At 45.0% G+C, this 21,396-nt stretch overlaps 6 protein-coding genes across 10 annotated transcripts; 1 reads left to right on the top strand and 5 right to left on the bottom strand.

The window, feature by feature from the left end:
* Positions 1 to 160: 160 nt before the first annotated feature.
* Positions 161 to 4,812, bottom strand: LOC108149397 (coiled-coil domain-containing protein 170). Of its 2 annotated transcripts, none has more exons than XM_017276931.2 (5): positions 4,328 to 4,812; positions 2,720 to 2,845; positions 1,830 to 2,654; positions 887 to 1,768; positions 161 to 819 (listed from the first exon to the last, which is right to left on the bottom strand). In XM_017276931.2, exons 1-5 carry the CDS (start codon positions 4,478 to 4,480, stop codon positions 238 to 240), a joined length of 2,568 nt encoding a protein of 855 aa, XP_017132420.1. In that variant the 5' UTR covers positions 4,481 to 4,812; the 3' UTR covers positions 161 to 237. The 2 variants fall into 2 exon arrangements, with proteins under 2 accessions (XP_017132420.1, XP_017132421.1); XM_017276932.1 differs by lacking the exon at positions 4,328 to 4,812 and adding an exon at positions 3,082 to 3,209.
* A 105-nt stretch (positions 4,813 to 4,917) lies between these two features.
* Positions 4,918 to 6,840, bottom strand: LOC108149400. 2 transcript variants are annotated; one of them, XM_017276934.2, is made up of 4 exons: positions 6,066 to 6,840; positions 5,718 to 5,875; positions 5,242 to 5,636; positions 4,918 to 5,101 (listed from the first exon to the last, which is right to left on the bottom strand). In XM_017276934.2, the coding sequence occupies exons 1-4, from the start codon at positions 6,725 to 6,727 to the stop codon at positions 5,006 to 5,008; spliced, it is 1,311 nt and encodes a 436-aa protein (XP_017132423.2). In that variant the 5' UTR covers positions 6,728 to 6,840; the 3' UTR covers positions 4,918 to 5,005. The 2 variants fall into 2 exon arrangements, with proteins under 2 accessions (XP_017132423.2, XP_017132424.2); XM_017276935.2 differs by lacking the exon at positions 4,918 to 5,101 and having other exon boundaries at positions 5,522 to 5,636; positions 5,697 to 5,875.
* Positions 6,841 to 6,942: 102 nt separating this feature from the next.
* Positions 6,943 to 8,973, bottom strand: LOC108149401. Its single transcript, XM_017276936.1, has 4 exons — positions 7,985 to 8,973; positions 7,687 to 7,850; positions 7,247 to 7,626; positions 6,943 to 7,188 (listed from the first exon to the last, which is right to left on the bottom strand). Exons 1-4 carry the CDS (start codon positions 8,758 to 8,760, stop codon positions 7,021 to 7,023), a joined length of 1,488 nt encoding a protein of 495 aa, XP_017132425.1. The 5' UTR covers positions 8,761 to 8,973; the 3' UTR covers positions 6,943 to 7,020.
* Positions 8,974 to 9,059: 86 nt separating this feature from the next.
* Positions 9,060 to 15,562, top strand: LOC108149402 (hydroxylysine kinase). Of its 3 annotated transcripts, XM_017276938.2 has the most exons (5): positions 9,060 to 9,176; positions 9,233 to 9,324; positions 10,591 to 10,909; positions 14,130 to 14,254; positions 14,319 to 15,562. In XM_017276938.2, exons 3-5 carry the CDS (start codon positions 10,605 to 10,607, stop codon positions 15,137 to 15,139), a joined length of 1,251 nt encoding a protein of 416 aa, XP_017132427.1. In that variant the 5' UTR covers positions 9,060 to 9,176; positions 9,233 to 9,324; positions 10,591 to 10,604; the 3' UTR covers positions 15,140 to 15,562. The 3 variants fall into 3 exon arrangements, with proteins under 3 accessions (XP_017132427.1, XP_017132428.1, XP_041566561.1); XM_017276939.2 differs by lacking the exon at positions 9,233 to 9,324; XM_041710627.1 differs by lacking the exons at positions 9,060 to 9,176; positions 9,233 to 9,324 and having other exon boundaries at positions 10,468 to 10,909.
* LOC108149398 (exonuclease 1) lies at positions 11,251 to 13,940 on the bottom strand. Its single transcript, XM_017276933.2, has 2 exons — positions 12,916 to 13,940; positions 11,251 to 12,859 (listed from the first exon to the last, which is right to left on the bottom strand). The coding sequence occupies exons 1-2, from the start codon at positions 13,717 to 13,719 to the stop codon at positions 11,477 to 11,479; spliced, it is 2,187 nt and encodes a 728-aa protein (XP_017132422.1). The 5' UTR covers positions 13,720 to 13,940; the 3' UTR covers positions 11,251 to 11,476.
* Positions 15,516 to 21,061, bottom strand: LOC108149396 (protein male-specific lethal-1). Its single transcript, XM_017276930.2, has 2 exons — positions 19,388 to 21,061; positions 15,516 to 19,327 (listed from the first exon to the last, which is right to left on the bottom strand). The coding sequence occupies exons 1-2, from the start codon at positions 20,660 to 20,662 to the stop codon at positions 17,225 to 17,227; spliced, it is 3,378 nt and encodes a 1,125-aa protein (XP_017132419.1). The 5' UTR covers positions 20,663 to 21,061; the 3' UTR covers positions 15,516 to 17,224.
* Positions 21,062 to 21,396: the final 335 nt, after the last annotated feature.

The raw sequence follows: 21,396 nt of genomic DNA, 5'->3' as shown, positions 1-21,396 counted from the left end.
AGACAACAGAAAATTGTTTTTACTTCCCAAATATTTTTTCAAATTTTATATATTTTTTCTCAAATTTAGAAAAAACTACCATTTCACATGGTGATTTTTTAAAATTAGCGATTTAACCTTTTAAGCAAGCTAAAACTATGTTCTTTCACCAAAGGCAATATTTTCCTCAAATAAAGAATTAATATTTTATTTTTTGTTGCTCGGGAAAATACAAATGCATAGAAAAAGTGCGTTACTTTAGCAGTATTTGCTCTTGAAGTCATAGTCATCCTCGGATCCGGTGGCCAGTAGCTCCTCCTTGCAGCCGTGATGCAATCGATGCACATCCGTGTCGAAGCACTCGTCGTGAAGTCGTTTATCCCGGCTTTTGCTGCGTTGGCGTCTCGAATGGGATCCGTGGCCATGACCATGTCCATGTCCGTGATGATTGTGGACATGGCTACTGGAGCCATGGTGGTGCTCGGTCGGTGGGTGATGGCCGTTGCCGGAGTGGACTGTTGCCTTGTGATGGAAGGAAGTTGGAGGCGGAGGGCTGAGCTCCCTGGGTGGGCGACAGTGGGCGGAAGGTGGTATGGGGTCATCGTAACGAGGACACGGATGGTCGCCAACTGGCGAAGCTGTCTCATAGCGTTTCGAGAGCATGGTAAACTCCTGATGGGCGGAGCACAAGGCTTGAAGGCGATGCAGTAGATCGGTTTCCGGCAGATCCCTAAGATGCAGTGTCCTGGCCACCGAAGTGCGGAAGGATTGCAAGTGGGACAGCCGTTGATTGGCATCCGAAAGTTGTGAACTGAGACGGTTGACATCATCGCGCATGGACTGCAGTTTTTGGAAAGATATTAATTTATAGCTCTTACAATGTAAATAATTGTATGTATATACTCACATTTATTAGAGCCTCATCACGACATCTACGATTTTGGTTGGACTCGCAGGAGGATTTGAGGCGCTCCTTCAGGGCATTCAGTTGGGACAACAGCCGGGTCTTTTCGTCCTCCAGATCGCACACCTGGGTGGTCAACTCATCGATCTTCCTGGCCCGTTCCAGTGAGGTGATCTTGTACTCCACTGCCTCGGCCAATTGGGCCTTAACTTCGGCTATCTGGGATCTAGCATCGGCCAGCTGGGCACTCAGCTTGTCCACCTGTTTGGCCGCCTTTTTGGCCCGGCAAACAGCCTCGTCCCGCTCGCCCTGCAGCATGCACTTGCCCCGAGCACCATCCTCAATTATGGCCAACTTGCGACGCAGCAGCTCCAAGTGCAGATCCCGGCGCTGCACTTGCTCCCTGAGGACGCGAACTCGTCGCTGTAGGTTGTACACACTGCTGCTCTCCTTCAGAGGAATGTCATGACAGGATCTCTCCCGGCGCAGTTTCCCATGGCCATGGCCATGGGCATGTCCGTGATCACAGCAACCCTTCTCCGGGCTGTGATGGTGATGATGATGCGACCCTTCGTGTTCGCAATGGGCGGTGAGTCTCTCGGCTCTTTCCAGCAGATTCTCCGCCATCAGGTTGGTATCGGTGCCCAAGGCTGGTGGGGCAGAGCACTCACTCCAGTTCATGGCATTGGCCAGGCGTTGCAGGAACTCCGACAGACCCATGTGATCCTTGCGCAGAGTATGGATCTCGGCGTGGCACTTCTCCAGCCGCTCAGTTAGCTCACACTTCTGAGCCTCTCCCGATCTGATGCGACATTCGGTGGCCTGCTGGGTCTCCTTCAGCTTTTCATGCTCCGAGGTCAATTGATCTCGCAGTGAATGCATTTGCTGTATATCATTTAAAAACAGTTTAAAATCTGGTAAATAAAAGGTAGAAAAGATATATTACCGCATGCATGGCCTGATTTTCCGCCAGAGTCTCCCTTAACTTGTCCTTAATTAGAGTTTCGCAGGGTTCGGGTACATTGAGGAGATTGCTCAATCCGCGCAAGAACTGCAGGCGATCGCCCTGAGTCCGGTCCAAATTGTTCTGCAGACGATGACAACGCGACTCGAAGCCACGCAGCTCCTCCTTGAGTTTCTCCCCGTTGATTTCCGATTCGGTTAGACGATCCCTCTGAATCTGAAGATCCCTTTCGTACTGCCGACAACGTCCTTCAAGTTCGTGATTATGATTACCTGCCCCATCGAGCTGGGCCGTGAGTCGCTGCTTCTCGATATTGGCCAGTGATTTCAGGTTGAGCAGTTCATTCTCGCACGAGCTGAGAGTATCGCAGGTGGAACTGACCTTGGCCTTGGTCCTCTGCAGCTCCACCATCACCTCCTCGGCCCGGGACACGATGCACTCGGGTGTGGCATGCGAGTTCTGATTGCCGTCGCACACATCCATGCCCAAACTGATGCTCAGTCGGCGGAGGAGATCGTGCAACTGGGCCTTGGCCTGATCCTTTTGAGATTCCTCGCTGGCTAAATGCGTTTCCAGGTGCTGAATCTTGCAGATCAGCTCCTTGTTCCGCTCATCGGAACTCCGCTTTTCCCGCTGCACCGTCTGAATGGTGGAATCACATCTCGCCTGGACGGACTGCTCCCTGCTCTCGGAGTTTTGCAGGCGACTCTGTAGGGAGCCGATGAGAGCCGTCTGTCGAGCAGCCTGGGCTCGCAGATTTTCAATTTCCGCTTCTTTGCTGCACAAGGCGGTACGGGTTTCAGCGAGCTGTGGAGGAAAAAAAAAGTTATTTATATTTTAAGTAATTTTTTAAAGCATTTTTTAGTATTTACCTCCCCTGTAAGTCGCTCTTTTTTGTAGGACAAAGCAGCCAATTCGCTGCGCAATGTGGTGGTCAAGTCCAGTCCATGATGATGTTCTGTGACAGTGATTCCCGCATTGCCACAAGATGTGTCCAGCTGGAAAAAAAATAACATAAATTAGTACTGCAAATCGACACACATATTTTGTTTTGGTAATTTTTATTTCAATAAAAAATTCTTATTTAAAACATTTGAAGCAGAAAATGCACTAGATTCATTTCTAGAGTTTCCAAGTAAATTTTATTTCTTTCCCTGATGGAAAATATTCTATCCAGTATTAATAGTGGTCCATTTTCATTTTTTAAGGATCGATTAATATTTCCAAACCCCACCAAATGATGATGATGCGGCGACAGTCCACCACTGTGTCCCAAGTGGTGGTGATGCAGATGATTGTCACTGGGCATTGTTAAAGACGCGATCTCCGGATTGCAAGCTCTCCAAAAACCGAACCGACCGTTCCCAGCCAAAGACGTCGAAGAACTGAGCTTTGGTTTCGGTTTCGGGAAGAACTCCTTTCGCCTAACAGCCTAACAACCCAACAGCCTGACAACTGAGGGGAGGCCGATGCATGGCACCGTGGAATTTACCTCAACATAACATCACACAATGCTCGAGTTTATGCTCCAAGTGAAAACGAGCTCAATGGCAGGGGCAGGGGCAGGGGCAGGAGCGAAAAGGGAGTCGGTGGTGAAGTTACACCATCCTAGCCACGTTTACACATGGGGAAAACTTTGCAGTTTGTTTGGATTATTTGGGTCATTCACATGGCGCCAAGTGGCGAAGTATCAAATGCAATATCCACAACGTACTCACGCACGCGACTGCGGATGCCATCGGAATGGGTCTTTTGGGTGGTTGACTTTACATAGGTTTGCTATACCACTCTACGGTGGATATTTCCAACCTGGCCGGAAACGGAAAATGAGGTGTGCAAGTTTTGGCCAATTGTCTGCACTTTGGAGAGGGGCAAAAGCGAAGATAAATGGGAACTGAAAATGTGCTGAACATTCGATAAGCTTGGCCAAGTTAATTATGCAGCCAATTGAGTTTGGCTTCAAAAGGAAATAGTTATGGGCCAGGGAAAATGTTTAAAAATGTTCTCTTGACGGAATCTTATATTGGAAATGGTGATACTGTAACAAACAATTATGAAAATGTGCTATTTTATACGCAAGTTAGATGTGCAATTTTATCAAAATATATTTAAAATAAACTTAGCCTTAAATGAAAGAATAAATATAAATATTTACAACAATTGTTTATGACAATGTGATCCTCTTTTATATGCTCTAATATCCATTACTCACTTTATTTATTATGCACCCTTTACCATCCTTTTAGCAGTCCCAACCACTGTTGAATTTATGCAAATCCCCCTACAAACATTATTAGTTCCCCTAACAACCGCATACATTTGAAACATAAAAAGCACCGAACAAAAGCAGTTATTCAATTGCGAAACCACATAAATCTAGCCTGATATGATGTCTACATGCTTATTTGGCAATTTGGCACACGATTTTCGGCGAGACTAATTTTAGATTGGGATACCTTAGCGACAGACAAACTGCTTACCTGGAAAGATGGAAGTGGTTGTCTCAAAGGTGACATTGTGGTCATCCTTTCCGGACTGACTTTCGTGCCATTTTCAGCACCGAATAGCACCTCAAAGACCTGCCAATCCTCCGGTGTATTGCCATTAGTCGTGGGTCGCGGATTTGTTGGCATTCCAAATGGATTTTATCTGGTCAAGCCCGATCCGCCTTCGACTGGCGATGAAAAATTTCTACTCTCTCTATTTTCTAAGCGTAAATAATACACCCAACCGGGTATGGTAACAACGATAGGCAAAGTTATGCGGCAACTTTCAGGTTGCCACGGCGCATAAAATAACTATGCATGAGGCTATATTTGTTCCCCCGACTTGGAGTGGGTGTTCCAGGTGGGTTACTACGGCGACTAAACTGCACATAATTCGTTCGGATTTTCTAAACTGCAATCGCCATTAGTGGGGGGAGCCCCCAATCGTTTGCCTGTAATTTCATTTGTCTCCGCCAAAAATAATGAATATGGTAAATGTTTGCCCTAACTTTGCACCCACTCCCAACAAATAAATACCCCCACATTGCCTGATCCTTTGACAGTGACTTTGATGGCAACAACCCTTTGGGGGTTAAGTTCATGCATTTCGGGATTTTGATTATTTTGTTTGGGTTGCCAACGTAAATAAATGTTGTCGATTATTGATGAGCTTTAGAATTTCGTCGACTTCTTCTTTTTGGGTTCCTCTGGCTTATAAACCGCCTCAATGGCCTTTACTGCGTCCTCAACAGCCTCCAATGTTTTAGTCTAGAAAGTGAAATAATATTAGTTAATCATACTCTTAAAAGGTATAAAATGGTTGGGTATTGTAGATCTATAAAGTAGAACATTTATAATGGATCCTTTTTAATCTTTAATTTTAATTTTAAGCCCCATTTGGAAACCACCTTTTTTTGCTGGCGAATTTTCTCCTCCGCCTCCATGAGCTCCTTCACTTCGGCTATTCGCCGCCGGTACATTTCCTCCTGCTCCGAGTAGAACTTCAGATCGTCCCTTACTTTTTGCAGGGCAAGCTTAGTTATAGTGCACTGGACTTCCGCATTTTCCAGATCATTGTCCAGCTTGACTTGCCACTCCATGGAGTTTCTCCGCAGCTTTTCCACTTCCCAGGCGTAGACTAACTCTGAGTTGCGGTGCACTATTTCGTCTAGTTCCAGTTTGGTCAGTAAATCACTTAGCTCCTTCTTCAGCATCTCCTCACGGTCACTTAGAAGCATTAGCCGCTGATCCGTACAGCTGTTTATCCATTTTATCTGATAACGCAACTCTATCGGATCAATAGCTGTAGAAGTAAGGTTTTAGAGGAAATTTAAAACGATAGATAGCTTATTTATATACCGACCATTGAGGTTCCTTCACTCACCGCTAACATCCTCCATAAGACCCATAAGAAGCGTCGTACGATTTTCCAAAAGAGAAACGCTTGGTTTTGCGCCTAAGTTGGACTTTAGGTTTTCTTTTATTTTGAGAAGCTCCTGGAGGCCCTCAACCCAGACACCATCCGTATTGTATTTGCAATCACTACAAAAAAAAATATGTTTGAGGAATGATACAACTTTGTATGAAATTGGTATTGATATTTGAAATATAACTATATATCAAAATGATATTATAATAAATTTATTATTATAATATCTAAATGTAACAATTGTAAACTAGATATTATATCCCTTCATTATTTTGAAGACTAATTTAGAAAATAGCATTTTACCGTATTAGTTGTATACAACTTTTGCAGAGGTTTTCATCTCTTTTAAAGTCCTCCCGGATTTCATATATAAGTCGTTCGATCTCATTTAGATCGTTGCGAAACTTAAGGCAGTCGAGATCCTCCGTGCTCCGCTCCCGATTGATCACGTCTAGGTACAACTGGTTGTATTCCAGTCGTACCAAGAAGTGTTCCAGCGACCAGCTGAACAGGTGGTACGGTATATCGTCCAGCTTTCCCGGCCAAGGACTCGAAAAGAGGCGCAACTGCTTCAGCAGTCGCACTGACAAAAACTCGATGGCTGACTTCTGGATTTGGCAATTCAAGGCCACCAGCTGGGCGGGCCGTAGTCTAATGTTCTCTATGAACTGCTCCACGGTCTTGTTCCGGAAGCCTTTCTGGCGCTGCCACTCCAACTGGCGCACCACCAAGGCCTCGGCCTCCTTTTCGATCTCCGGATCCCCGGCACCCACAAAACTTTCGAAGATCGTTACGGGCCGAATTGACGATCCGGGCCTCTCCACACTCAACTTTTGTTCGTGCTCCTCTTTTATCTTGTTGAGGAACTCATCACGGCACTGGGACGGATCAAGGTGGTCCGGCAAGGGGAACTTAATCTCATACGGATCAGACGTAGTGTCGGATTCTTTCTGTTCCTTAATCATAATTTGATTTTTTTTTTTTTTTTTTGTTTCCCGTTTTTTTGTACTTTTTTTTTCGTTTTTGACTCAATTAGTTTTTGAAAATATGTAACATTTTGAAATAAAGCAGGAGTGCTCCTGTATGATCTGTATGTCTTTGGATATGTCAATACATTCCATACAAATGGATTACAAAAATCAACAAAAAACCTAAAATTGTTTTTCATAAAAAGAAGTCACAAGCTTAACAAATTTTTAATGTTATCTTTGGTAAATTGCAAACATATAAAGGAAAATGATCCAAATCAGAATATATGCTATTGCGCTTTTGAATTTCTGGATTTCCTTTCAAATTTTCTCTCGGACTTTCTCTCGGACTTTCTCTCGGACTTTCTCTCTGAGTTTCTCTCCGACTTTCTCTCAGACTTCCTCACAGACTTTCTAGCAGACTTCCTTGACAATCGGCTTTCATTAGCGGCATTTTCCTATAACATATGTCACCTATTAATGTATCCAATCCAGGTTGTCTCTACAGAAACTTACCCTCTGTTCCTCGAGGGCTATAATAGCTTGCACCTCTTCTAATCGTTGTACGTACATTTCCTTCTGCTCCATGTAGAACTTGAGATCGTCCTTTAACTTTTGAAGAGCCAGCTTTGATACCGTACACAGGACTTCGGCTTTCTCCAGATCGGTATCTTGTCGATCCTGCCACTCCTTGATGCTTGCCCTGAGCTTGCCCAATTCCAGGGAATACATTAGCTCCGAGGAGTACTGCACTGATTCGTCCTCCAACATAAGATCCTTCAGATCCTTAAGTTCGTCTCTCATTAACTCCTCCCGTCCATTTATCCGCATCAGTTGCTGCTCCGTAAGGCTTTTTATCCAATTGATTTGATAACGCATCTCGATAGGGTCCAAAGCTGCGATCGATAATTTTCGTAAGGGTGTACAAGATATACGGTTCTCATGATTCTACTCACCCGAGACGCTCTCGAAGTCGTCCATTACCGATGTGTGACGAAATATCATCTTATAGGAGCTGCTTTTCTTATAAAACATGGAGTCAAACTTTTCATGTTCCATGGTTTTGAGATTACTTTGAAGGGTCTTGACCCATGGCGCATTTATATTATATTGGGCATTCCTGCAATAAAAAGGCAACATGGGTCTTTCAAATATATAAACATTTTTAAACTTTAGACTTTTATAGAATTTCACTGGGTCAACTATTTGAGGACTTTCTTTAGAAAACTAAACTATAGGCCTAAAAACGCTCACCGCAACAATTTAATACTATTCTTGCAAAGATCCTTATCATCGCGATAGTCCTGTCGTATTTCATATATAAGGAGTTCGATTTCACTCAGATCCTTGCAGAACTTAAGGCAGTCGAGGTCCTCTGCGCTCCGTTCCCGGTTGATAACGTCAAGATATATTTGCTTTATGTCCAGGCGCATCAAAAAGTCCTTCAATGACCAGCTGAACAGGTGGTAGGGGATCTCCTCCAGCTCTCCAGGCCAGGGACTCGAGAAGAGGCGCAGTTGCTTGAGCAGACGCACTGACAAAAACTCAACGGCCGCCTTCTGGATTTCAAAATTCAGCTCCGTCAGCAGGGTGGATCGCATCCTTATGCCCTCCAAGAACTGCTCCACGGTCTTTCTGATGTTCCCCTTCTGGCGCTGTCTGGCCAACTCCAATACCACCATAGCCTCGGCTCCCTTTTCCAACTCCGGGTCCTTGCTCCTTGCCTCCTCCAGCTGTTGGACCACCGACATGGCCCTCATTGTCGATCTGGGCCTTATGGATTCCGCCCGCCACTCGTGCTCCTCTATGAAGGTGCTGAGAAACTCATCACGACACATGGACGGGTCGTTGTGCTCCGGCAAGGGGAAGGGAATCTCCCATGGGTCGATGTCATCTTCCAGAGCACTGAAGCGAACAACCTCAACCTTGTCGTCAACCTTGTCGTCAACCTTGTCGTCAACCTTGTCGTCAACCTCGTCCCCCTGATCCTTTTGATCATAATCCGTAATAGTAATATTTTTCTTTAACATTTTTTTTGTGTTTTTCTACCTTTTTGTGTGGTACAGTTTATCTGTGTTTTTGTAAGTGTTTTCTGTTTAGTAATGTTTGTCTTTTTTTGAAGTCTTTATTGTGGGGAACTTGTGGAGAGGCAAATGCTCAATGGAATTCTGCAACTTTTTCGGCATCTTGGCTTTTTAATGGGTAAACAACTTCAAAACCTGCCGCCATCCAGTGTTGGTAAGGGCTGGGCCAAATGTAAATATAGAAACAGCTGTTGAATGAGTGGCAAGAGGCAGCAATAGTTGCCATTCGCATGTCGGCGTGCCTGCACATTGCTTTGAATTTTTGAATGTGTTCGTTTTGCTTATTGTTTTTCAAGTGTTATTAAAGTGTGTTTATTAAAGTTAGCTGCTAAGTTTATCTGTTTACATAAGTAACCCTGCAGGTGAGGTGATGACATCGTAAAAGGGCCTAAAACTAACCAACTTTCCGCCTGGTCAGTTTTCAGCCGCATCGTTACAGTTTACTGGCGAGTTAGTTCAGTTGAATATTTCTGCGATCCGGACGTACAGGTGCATTATTGTCGTGCACAGGTAAATGCAAATAAGCCGTGTTTTGTATTATGTGTGTATGTATGTGAATTTGGCGGCTTGTTTATGTAGTTGATTAGCAGTCAGCTGTGCATATTTGCGCGTCTCAAATGGACAATATATTTGGCTTTTAATTACCCCCCAGCTGAGCGTGCAAATGTGTGGGAGAGTAGTGTGTAGTGTGTATGTGTGAGCCCAGAGAATCGTAGTTACGTACAACGTTGCGTATGAGCAATAAACTAAAATTGAGTCAAGGTCATTTATTGGCTTTTGATTGGGAGACTTCGAGAATTTCGCTTTAAAAACATCCCCCAATTATCACCTTTCCCCAACGCAATATGTATATTTTTTTTTTGCGTTCATTTTTCAAATTATTCCGCTGACAGTTTCGATTTATGACCTGACAATTATTTGCTTTTCTGTCGTACTCCATATTAGTTTTAAGTAATCCCCGCGATCTGCTCGATTTATGTGCTCCTATAATTGATGTGTGGCTTCGACTGGAACGTTAATAAAACCGATCACGACTGCCAGTTTGCTTTTCCACGGTTGGGCAACCACAAGACTGTCCCCCTGATAACACCCGAAAAATGTAGAAAATACAATCCGGTACGGTGCACCTCTGAGTTCACAATCAAAATGCAAACAGACCTGGCTTTAACAAATTAAGCAAATATCCAAGTTAACGCTGCAAGTGGCGACAGAGGCTCACACACTCACCCACAACAAACGAAACTCACGGGACAGATTCATACGAAACTATAGTCAAACCTCACTAAACAAATATTAACAGACAGAATTTTATGCAGATACAGTCATGCCTCGCCTATTAAAAAGGTACACAGAGAAAACTGATATTCATATTGGCGTTTACAAATTTCTTGAATTTTCTTTTTCGTTTTTCAAAAACAATTTTTTGTTTGTTCTTTAATAACTTGGAAATATCTTTAAATTTTTATTTCTTGTAATTCTCGAAGGTTCTTAGGTTTTTATGTAATAACATTTATAAATGAAGCTTTTTCGGATCATATTAAAATGCTGGTTTAAATGAGCGATATTTGACCGTACTTGAACGCAGACAGACTAGCGAATAAGATATGGAGAAGACGTCGACGAACTCGTTTCAATTGAAACTCAAACTGAAACACAATTCATTTCGCTGGAGAACGCGCAACCGAAAACATTTTCCACCTCGGCTCTTATTTGCCTTCTAATTGATATTTTTATACATACGGGTTTTTGGCCTTTGGTCTTTTGCGTCTCCGATAGAGCCCCAAAATAAAATGGAGCAGTGGAACAATGTGGAGCTGACGAACATGTCCAAAAAGTCGTATACCCTGAATCATGCGTTCGATGCAGCCGAGAAGTTGAACAAGGAGAACAATGCAACATCCTCGAATGGAAACGGAAGCAGTGCAGAGGAGCAGGCTGTGGACAGCGATCTTCTCAAGCCCGGATCGGATGTGCGTCCAAAAGTGGAGGCCGATGATGTGGAGAGCCTGCTGCGACGTCTTTACGGGATCACGATAAGCGAGGTCAAGGAAATTATAGCCTACGACGACCGCAACTTCTTCGTAAAGGAGGATAGGTAAGCAAAGCGTAGGGAGAATCTCGCTGACACCCTTGTTCAACTCATCATCACATCCGGAGGTTTATCTGGTGTCAGAATATACAGTGTATTCATCATCGTACAGTTGCAGTCAGAATAATAGCACAAACATACTTATTTAACAATTAAAACATCTGATTAGATCGAGTCAACTTAAGAAAGATTTTACTCATATATCTTTTTTGTAGAAGTTTAAACATTAGATTTTCCTCAAATCTTTTTGTACCTAACTTATTGTCCGTGCTGTTACTGTGACCGCAGTAGTTTAGCTGCAGTAGCAAGCACAACTGTGCAACACGAGAACAAATGATAATGGCCGGAGAAATGCGACGGGGTGTAGCATCTATTTATACCTCGTTTTAATTAAAGTTGTTAGTCGCGGCAGTTGAGTGTGACGCAGTTCTCGACAGTCAGAAATCACCTTGCCAGCCTAGCAATTGTAATCTTGATGGATTCATGGCATTCAGCTCTGGTGTAGTCAGTCATCACTTTAATAAATTAGATTAATCTAAAGAACAAAAAAAGTTACAGCCTAGTAATAGAAATCTACTTGAGGACAGGTCTCTTCTGGAAGCCAAACATGCTGAGTTTGGTTTGACTCTGGCCCACGACTCCGAGTTTGCCGTTCGTCTTGGTCTTGGGAGTTCCCTTTTTGGCAGTGGAGGGCTTACTTAGTCCAACTCTTCGTTTGCCGACTGGCAGGGAATTCTGGCGTTGCAGGGTGGACGCTGAGATGGATGAGGCTGTTTGCTCTGAACTGCAGCTGTCGTCGGATAGCAGGATGATGGCATCATTGTTGTTCCTGTCGGCATCGGTGGCTTCCAGAGAGTTTTCAACTAGCACATCAAGGGATTTTATGCGTATTCCTATGCCTTTAGTTGGTTTTTCTGGCTGAGAAGTGACTGGCTCTTCTTGTGATTCTAAATGCGAAGATGCTGATGGATTATCTTGGGATTCCAAAAGCGAAGAGGCAGTGGTTTCTGTATCTGTTTCTCCCTCACTACACGGTGAGTTAGAACGTTGTCGTTTTGAGTTGTCTACTGAAATAACTTCCTTTTCTAGTCTTAATTTCTTATTGCTAGCGCTTGAGTCCAGCTCCTGCTCGTCTTTTTCGTCGTTCTGTTCATCTTTTGGCTGCTCCTTCTGGAGCCATGTCTGTTCGTCTTGGGAGGCAAAAAATCGACTACGCACCTGCACTTGCTCCTTGGCGAATATGCTTCTTTTAAGAGCATTAACCCTCGTTTCATCAGCTTCTCCGCCCAAAGGAGTTACCTTCTTGGGACTGAGCAAACGCAGCAAGGAGGCATTCTCACAAACCACCGGGGATCGCTGGGAAGCTTCCTCCACAGTTCGTTCCTTGGCAAAGGGATTGTGGCGGCTCTTTTGCACCGGCGACGGTGGAGGTGTGCGCTCCTGATCCATAGACTCTTCCTTGCTCGGACTCCGCTTTCTTTTCGATCGAAAATTGTACATGCTAAACACCTGCGCCTCTGTTTGTTTGGCCTTTTCTATTTTCTGATTAGCCGCGATCTCCTCGTCTACGGTTTTGCTCACGAAATCCACTTTTTTGAAGAACAAAGCACACGCGTTTCCCTTCTTCGGTGTCGAAGGGTTCTCTTTCTGGAAATTCCCCTGCCAAATGCTCTTGTGCTTGGCACGTTTCACGTTCTTTGGCGTTGGCCACGGCATTTCCGGTGTCCAAAAGTCCAGACGCTTGAGCGAGAAGGGATTTAGGTTGCCCAGGGCTAAATGGAGGGCCTGATCGCTGTCCTCCAGCAAGGTGCCAGCATTGCTGCAGTAGCGTTCATCGGTTTCATAATCTTTCAAAGCACACAATCGCTGCATGCGACGCTCTAGAGGATTGTAGATGAACATGTGCTTGAAGGTGGCCTCCGCTCTCAGGAAGTTCTCAATATAGTCGTCATCTACCTGAGAAAAGAGTTGTTTTAATACTTGGGACTTTTAATAACCGTCCATCGACTCACCTCTAGATTGCGCATATTGAGGTAGCTGGGAATTTTCTTTAGTGCTATTCGCATGTCGTCCTGTTCCGTTTTGAGTATAAACTTGCAGGCCTTGGCCAGTCCAATGCCAGGCAGTGAGTCCAGGTAGTCACAGCCGGATAAGATGCACATGCGACGGAACTTTTCAAAGTTATACTTTTCCTCCTTGCAGCCCATGGTCAGGTGAAGCTTATCGGCTTCCACCAGCAAACCGCTGCCATTGAGGTCTAGCTTGAAGATTATCTTCTTCGCCCCGAAGAGCGTCAGATCCGAGTCCTCGGTGATGATGTACTGGGCCACATCGGTTCGGTTGAGCCAGGCCATTTGGGCATCGGCCTCGTAGGGCGCCACAATGCAGTCCACATTCCGGCTGCGGCATTCCCGGATCAAGCGTAGGGCCATCTCGTGGGTGACGTCCACGCAGCGGCGCATATGGGATCGGGCCTCCTCGATGCGTCCCAATCGCAGGAGTTCCGCCGCCCGCTCCTTGCTCTGCTTCCTGGAATCCCTTCTCCGCTTTTCGGTCAACGCCTTGGCCGGCAAGTGCTGACCATCGAACACCAGGATGGGCTTGATGTCGTAGGACAGCAGCATTTGCACGTACTTAAGGCAGTACTGGACATAAACATCCGTGTCCTCGCCGCGGGCCAACTTCTCCGCGCAGCCAAAAACTCCCTTGTGCAGCCAGCAATAAGTGTCCACGGCCACTGTGCTGCCCCGAATATCCTTCAGTTGCAATCGCGAGGAGGCCTTCTCCACGAAGGGTATCAAACCGGTAATGCCCATGATTTGGGCTAACAATATTAACACATATAAACAGAACAACAATCAATAAAATCGCCGATTTTAGCGCCAAAAAGTTGCCAATGCGTTAGTGTGGCTGTAGTGCGCTACTTAAAAATACAAAGTTGCCATTCACCTGGAAATAGAATTGTTTAAATGTTAGCCAACACTGTTTAAATGTTAGTCAACACTGTTTTAATATAGCAACGGGATTTTTAAATAATTCTTTTATACCGTTTTAATCAAGTCAATTTTAAATTGTTTTTTGTAGTATCATATATTTTGTCAAGGCATGTATTTATATTGATTCAATTCATAACCTCTCATAGTATGACATTTATTAAGTTTTAAATATTATTGGTTTTAAATCAATGCCGTTGGCTCATTGACAATAAATTTGTTTACCATTACAGCAATGTTAAGAACCCCCTAATTGTGACCCACTGTCCACACGGCTATGTCCTTAAGATCCTGAACTCCCTGGACTCCAAGAAGGTGGACTTTGTGGACGGCCAGAATCAACTTCTTCTTTATTTGGGTAAATATAAATATTTCATTTTTTTTTAAGCTAAAATGTTTAACCTAACATCACGATTTATTAGGAAAACACAGTGTAAAGTGCCCCAGGCCGATAGCCAATGCCACTGGAAAATATTACTCGGTGGAGCGGCTAAACGGAAATTCGAATGTGGTGCGGCTTCTGGAATATATACCGGGTGAAATCTTCCACCAAGTGCCCGTGACGAAGCATCTGCTCTACCGCAGCGGAGAATACTTGGCCAGGTTGGATCGAGCCCTGAAGAATTTCACCCACGAGGCCTATGAAACCCACAAAACCTTGTGGATGCTGCAGAGTGTTCCGGAACTGAGGCAATTTCTGTATGTGGTCAAGGACCAGGAGCGCCGCCTCATCTGCGAGGAGGTGATCGATGCATTCGAGGCGAAGGTTCTGAGTATTTTGCCCACCTTGGAGCACCAGATCATCCACGGTGATTTCAACGAGCAAAATATTGTGGTGGAGCAGGCCCCCAACCAGACCGAATACACCATCAAGGGAGTGATTGATTTCGGGGATACGAGCAAATCGCCACTAATCTTCGAAGTTGGAGTCGCCCTCACCTATATGATTCTGCAGGCCAACGATCTGGCCAATGGAGGCATCTTTTTGGCCGGTTACACCAGTGGCATTCCTATTGAGAACTCCGAACTGGCGCATCTCAAATATTGTGTGGCTGCCCGCTTGGTTCAGAGCCTGGTGATGGGTCTCTACACCCACACATTGCATCCCACGAATGATTATCTACTGGTGACCCAAGAACAGGGGTGGAAACTCCTCCAGAAGCTTTGGCGCGAAAGCCTGGAGGATGTGGATGAGCTGTGGGCGACCACCGGACATCAGTACTTGACGCAGAGCAACAAATAATATAGAATCCAGCTGGCCTTTTCCGGGTTTTATAAATATTTTACCTGTTTTTATATACACTTTTCTGGTTTTCAAAAAAAAAAACCTCAAGTATTATTGAATGTCGAAAGCAATTATACAATTCTATAAACTAATGTTAAGCTCTGATAAATTACGTTTACGTAAAATGTCCGTACAAAAAAGGCAACTATGAAAACCAGTACCATATATGTATGTGAACCAAGTCCTTCAGAGAACCGAATAAGGCCTGCTAAATAGCGATTCTAATACCAACTGTCAATTATTAGAATTTCATTAACATATCACCTGTGCAAAATAAGTTGCGAGTCCAAGTATTGATTGCATTTTGCTGCTTTACAATTTACTTTATCCGGTATATTTTTATCATTATCTTTACAATAAAACTTGTTAAACAAATACAAATACATTGTATGTAGTACAATATTTTCTTAGCGTAGGTGTGTTTGTTTTGGGCTCTACAGTGGTGGCATTAATTTTGAATTGGTTTTCAGTTGAAGCTTCAGTAAATTGAACTAATTAACGCTAATTACATTGAATGGTGTAAATGGGGTGATGAACGACGTTCTACCTTCTTCTCGTCCTGGACAATGTACAATGTATCATATTCTTTTTGTTACATTATAATTACCTCTCTATGCGTGCCTACTTAACGCTATATTACAAATAACCGACTTTACACCTACAGAAATGTACAAAAATAGAGGCGCTACTCGAAGGCGAGCTGGCGATTTGATTTCCACCGGACGTTGGCAGGTTCCTTATCATTGCGACCGTAAGCCGTAAGTCAAACAGAAGACGTGCTAAATGAAAATAATGCTATCCGAATATATGGTGCCTGTGCGGGCTAAACGTGTTTACAGCTTGGGAATCAGGTTCATATTTATTTTCCAAATCTTGTTTGTTTTCACGACCGTTTTTGTTTTTTGGTAAAACATAAAACAAGTTCAAAGAAGTTAATAAAATAAAACAATAAGTTTAAAGTAAAATCCAATAGCTCTAAGCAGACAACAACTCGCACACAATTTTTACAGACAATCAAACCATCAAAAAAAAGAAAAAAATTATCAGAGATATACCTGAGTAACTCTTCGCAACACACTCGCTGTCTACATTAGAGCATCGTCTTGACATAACATAGTATAAATAAAGGCAAAAAAAATGTGTTATACGAGCTAGGACAAAAATATTTAAAAATAGAAGTCTACGAATTTCATTGTGTTTCGCCAAAAAACAGCCCATTGAACATTATATCCTTTCTGTTTCTTTATCACTTCAGTGCGGGCGATCTTAAAGGTGATAAAGCTGAGATGTTTTATCCGATCTAACTTATCGACTGGATTAGATTACACATTATGTGGGACTAAGGGCCGATTTCCCAAAGTTTTAGTTTGAAATCTGACTGACAAAGTTAACATGAAATGATTTTTTTTTTTTGAGAAAGTAAATGTTTTTGAAGCTGGAAAATAACTTAACAATACATTGAGAAATCGACCCTAAGTAAATTACGTAAGTTAGCAAAAAGCTAGAATGAAACTCTTTAGAATTTCTACGGATTGCAAGATGGTAACTAAAACTAAACATTTCCAGACCAGGCGACGGACAAAAGGTTTAAGAAGTTGAAAAATATTGTGTCTGCAATAAATTTGACTTGAACTTATACACCGCGTTTTAATATTTCATTGAAATAAAAATAACAATTCTGTATAAAAAATGTTGGAATAGGATACCTCAATTTGCAGTCGTTTAATGATCTCTCGTGGAGTTTTAAACGTTTAAAAGGTACAAAAAAAATGTCTTCAACTTTTCCGCTTTTTACATAACACAAATAAAAAAGGAATAAGCTCTGGAACCATATATACAATCAACATCGTCTGATCTGGATTACATGACAACTTGACGATCTCTGGGATTCTCTACTGTTAACTCTGGTGCTCTCACTTTCACGCTTAAGAAGTAACTAAAAACTAGAAAATGAAAATCATCAGCATGGTAAACGCAACGTCTTCCGCTTAACCGCCACTCGTCAGCTCAGCTCCCGTAGCAGATCCTCCAGGGGCGAACAGGCTAACGATTCTTCTGGCGCTTGCGTCGCTTTGGAAACACGTAGGAGGAGTGTTTTTCTTGATGCCTCGCCTCGGCGGCGGTGGTGGGCAGTTTTTTGCTGGCCAACGTTGCCACCGGCTCAGCAAGCGCCTTCGACCTGGCTATGGAGGTAGGCGCCTCGACAGCATCCACCCAGGCAACTCCGAAATCATCTCGCGCCTCCATGTTGACCACATTTTCACCGAACGCTTGAACTGGGACCTCGGAGACAAATTGGATGCCCTCGATGTCCTCGGGCAGCGGGTAGAAGGTGGACGTGGGCAGGGGATCAAGCGCAACCAACACCTCGTCTTGATTGCGACGCATCCTTAACCCTTCCAGCCGTATCTGTTCTTTCATGTACCGTGCATCCCGGCACTTTCGATCGATCTCATCCTTCACATACTTCTGATGCCGACGCTCGAAGACGGCATCGCTCAGCGCTTCTATATCACTTTTATCGGAACTGGGCGGCACTGGGATATCCTTCCACTTGGGTATCTCCAGACTAGGATTGTCTGCCAGCAGCTCGTCGGCCTCCTCCAGGAAGAACTCGTTGTCGCAGTGGAACTCCTGATCCTCCCACGTTCTCGTGCTGTACGGAAACGTGGCGGTGCGGAATATGGACTTTGATTTTCCCGATCTCGCCGTTGCCTTGCTGTACGTGTGGGGTAAACAGTTGTTAAGAGTTTTTCGGGTTGTGGAAGTGCTACTGCTAACGCTGCTATTGGATTGAGGTGTCAGAGGAGTGGCTATCTGTTCAGCTGCCTTCGATTTAGATTTTGCCGCAGTTATTTCCACTTCCATAGAGGATGTGAGTGTCGGCTGAGGCGTGGAGCCCGGCGTGGGTGTCGTTGACGGCGTGGGCGCTGGGGTTATTGTGGTAGAAGATACGGATGTATTTGGTGGTGGATAAATTAGATTTGTGACCGTCCTCTCCTTGACAATTTTCTTAACAGCAACTGGTGACTGGTGGCACTGGCTAAGGAGCTCCTTCTTTAAATGTTCTGCCAGTTTCCGCTTCACGGTTTCCACGTGGTCCAAGTCCTGATCTTGGCTTTTAGCATTCTCCGTGACACTCTTCTTGTCATTAACCAACATATGTTTCTTGATCTTTATCTCAGGCTCTTGATCGTGTTCATTGTTCTTGCGCTTCCTCGAATCGGAGGAGCTGACCTTCTTGTCAGAGAACAATTCATACTGCCTGATCTTAACTTGTAAACGCTGCGTTTTCAATGGATCCGTTTGAGTCTTTGTGGACTGATGGTTGGCAACAGTCTTTTGAGCAGGTAAACCTTTTATATCAGCGGTGAGAGCCTTTGGCAACATGGCTTGCTTAGCAGATGGGTTCGTAACCGCAGCTACTTTAGGCGCCACCGCGCTGGGAAGCTGTTCGGGTACATCTTTCGGTTGCTTCTTGATAAGTTCCCTGCGTGCATCCTCTAGCTGTTTCTTGCGATCATCCCCTTGCGTATCCTGCCCCTTTTGGGCCTTGGGATGATCTGGGGTTTTAGGCTCCGCCTTGGGAACTTCGTGACGCGTATGTTGCTCCTTGGGAACTTCGTGACGCGTATGTTGCTCCTTGGGAACATCGTGATGCTTGTGTTGCACCTTAGAAACTTGCTGGTGCGTCTCTTGCTCCTGGGGAACTTCCTGATGCTTCTTGATTGCTCTGCGATCCTCCGTGGCTTCATCCGGACGCCGTTTCTGCTCCTTAGGTGTTTCCGACAACTCCAAGCTTGCTGGCTGCTGATCCTGCTCTTTCTTCTTGAGCGCGACGTTTTGCAGAAAAAGCAGCGTTTTCAGTGCATGTTCTGCTATCTCAGACTTTTCCTGTCTCATCTTTTCTGCCTCGATCGCGACGGTGTCGACCTTCATTGGGTCACCAGCCTCCACTTCCTGATCCAATTGTTTTTCCACCTTTTGTTCAGGCTCCAGTTGCATCTGTTCATCGCCTATGCGACCCTGCTCCTCTTCCACCTCCTCCCTAACCTCCGCCAGTGAATTCTGCTGATGGTTGGGCGTTGAATGGGCCGAAGGCGCTATAACCTTCTCGTCCGTCATATCCAATTCCATAGAGTTTATCTGCAAGAGTATGGGTTTGCTTGACATGATCGTTTAATGGATAAATATCACCAAACTTACCTGATTCTGCCAGAGATCGCTCTCAGGCTGATAGTGTATAACCATATTGCTGGTTACCGATTGGGCATCCTCCTCGTCTTCATCGTCCTCTTCGCTATCGTCCTCTTCCTCCGAATCCTCCTGCTCTTCTTCGTCATCGACTTCCTCCATATGGCCGTTGGCATCCACAGACTGTACATGCTCCTCCAAATCCACCAGCTCCTCGCTGACCACCTCCATCTCAATGGCGTCCAGAGCATCGTGGAAGATATCGCCCCCGACGACTTCCTCACCTTGCACTTCCTGCATCTGCAGATGGTCGTCGTCCCCCCGCAGGTGAATCTCCTCCCGAACATGGTCGTCCTCCTCCGGCAAATGCTCCTCGTCTTCCTGCTTCGTCTGCTCTTCCCCATGATCCTTTTCCTCCTGGATATGATGCTTAAAGTCCTGATTCATGCGCTGCAGGATGAAGGTGCTGACCTTTTTGCCATTAAATTCGCCACGTCCTTTGCTCTCTAAGCGCTTGGTGACTGGCTGATTCGTGACCGCACCAGCATGAAGGGGCACAGCTGGCAAATGTTCCACCGACAGGATTCGGGGTTCCACCTCCGCCTGTTGCGGCTGAAAGTCAATCGTCTGGGTGCTCTGTTCCCGCTCCCGGAGCAAAGTTTGCGTCTCAGCATGGCAGCGGATCACCTTTTGCTGCGGTGCAGCAGGTGGCAGTAAGTGATCATCGTCGTCGTCGTCATCGTCGTTCCGCCGCTGGTTTTTCCTTCGCAGCTGCTTGCGCAGATCCTCGTTCTCGGCCTCCAGCTTGGCGACAGCCAGCTTTAGTTCCTGATTCTGCGCACGCACAATGCCCATCTTTCCATTCTGTTCGTCCAGATCCTTGTCCTTGGCTGCCAAACTATCGGTTTGCTCCTGCATCAGTTTTAAATGAAGCACAATCATGCGCTTCAGATTGTTGTTCTCTATGATTAGGGTGACCACATCGGCGCCAGCACCCACTGACCCGCCGGAAGAGGGTGGCGCCATGGCTCCGCCCCCCACCTGAACATCAGGAGGGGGCGGCGGAGGCGGAGGCGCCAGTGGCTTGCGATAGCTATTGGGTCCGTGATGGCGGCGCGCATAACCCTTGCCGGGATGCTGCTGATGCTGATGAGCGTGCAGCGTCTGATTCTGATTGGGATGGCCGTGCTGATGCCATTGGTAGCCACGCGACGGATTGTGGTGATAGGGCGACGACTCCGAATGGTTGGCCCGCTGCTTGATCGGCCACTTGAACCGCTTCTCCATGTCGGTCGAAGTGAATTCTGCGCGGTCTGTACTGATCCTACTACGATCTCATACTTATCCGAGCGCTTTTGTTTTGTTTTGATTTGGTTTTGTTTGCGTCGCTTGAGGTGCACACAATCTCTTCTTCAGCTGATACGGCGTACAATGCGTAGAATCCCGATTCCGATTCCGATTCCCACCACACTTAATTTTCTTTGCTCGCCCTCGCAGAGAACCGCTCTTTTTTTGGCCAGAAGTTAAAGGTTTCAGCGTTTTAAACGTGGCGTTCTTGTCACACGTGGTGACCACATATAGGCAGCGATTTTTGGGTTTGTGTTAGCACGTTCTTTTACCGCTTTTTCCACAATTATCCGCAAAATGTAAACTCGCCCCGAAAAATGCTCTTGGAAGTATGGCGTTTTTTTGGCGTTGCCAGGCCAGCCGATACGCAGAGTTGCTCTGGCTCCTAGAGATGAGAGTTGCTCGTGACTTGTGCCTGGGCACGTAATTCACGACGTGCTTATAATAATCCATTTTGTAGGAAACTGTACTACTTATTAACATATATATTTATTTTATCTGTAACGAAACTGTAGTGTTTAGTAGCACTTTAGAAACATTTAACAGCAAAATTATATGCAGTGAAGCTTTCGCCGATCTTAACACAAATACAATCTCTAATTTTAACATTTTGCTATATTTTGTACTTGTATCCTGGTACATTCCTCATATTAAATTTGCCATTACACTTGTAA

The sequence above is a fragment of the Drosophila elegans genome, unplaced genomic scaffold (assembly GCF_018152505.1).
Source record: "Drosophila elegans isolate 14027-0461.03 unplaced genomic scaffold, ASM1815250v1 contig_814, whole genome shotgun sequence".
In the NCBI taxonomy this organism is placed as follows: Eukaryota; Metazoa; Arthropoda; class Insecta; order Diptera; family Drosophilidae; genus Drosophila; species Drosophila elegans.
This window is presented reverse-complemented; position numbering and strand designations above follow the sequence as displayed.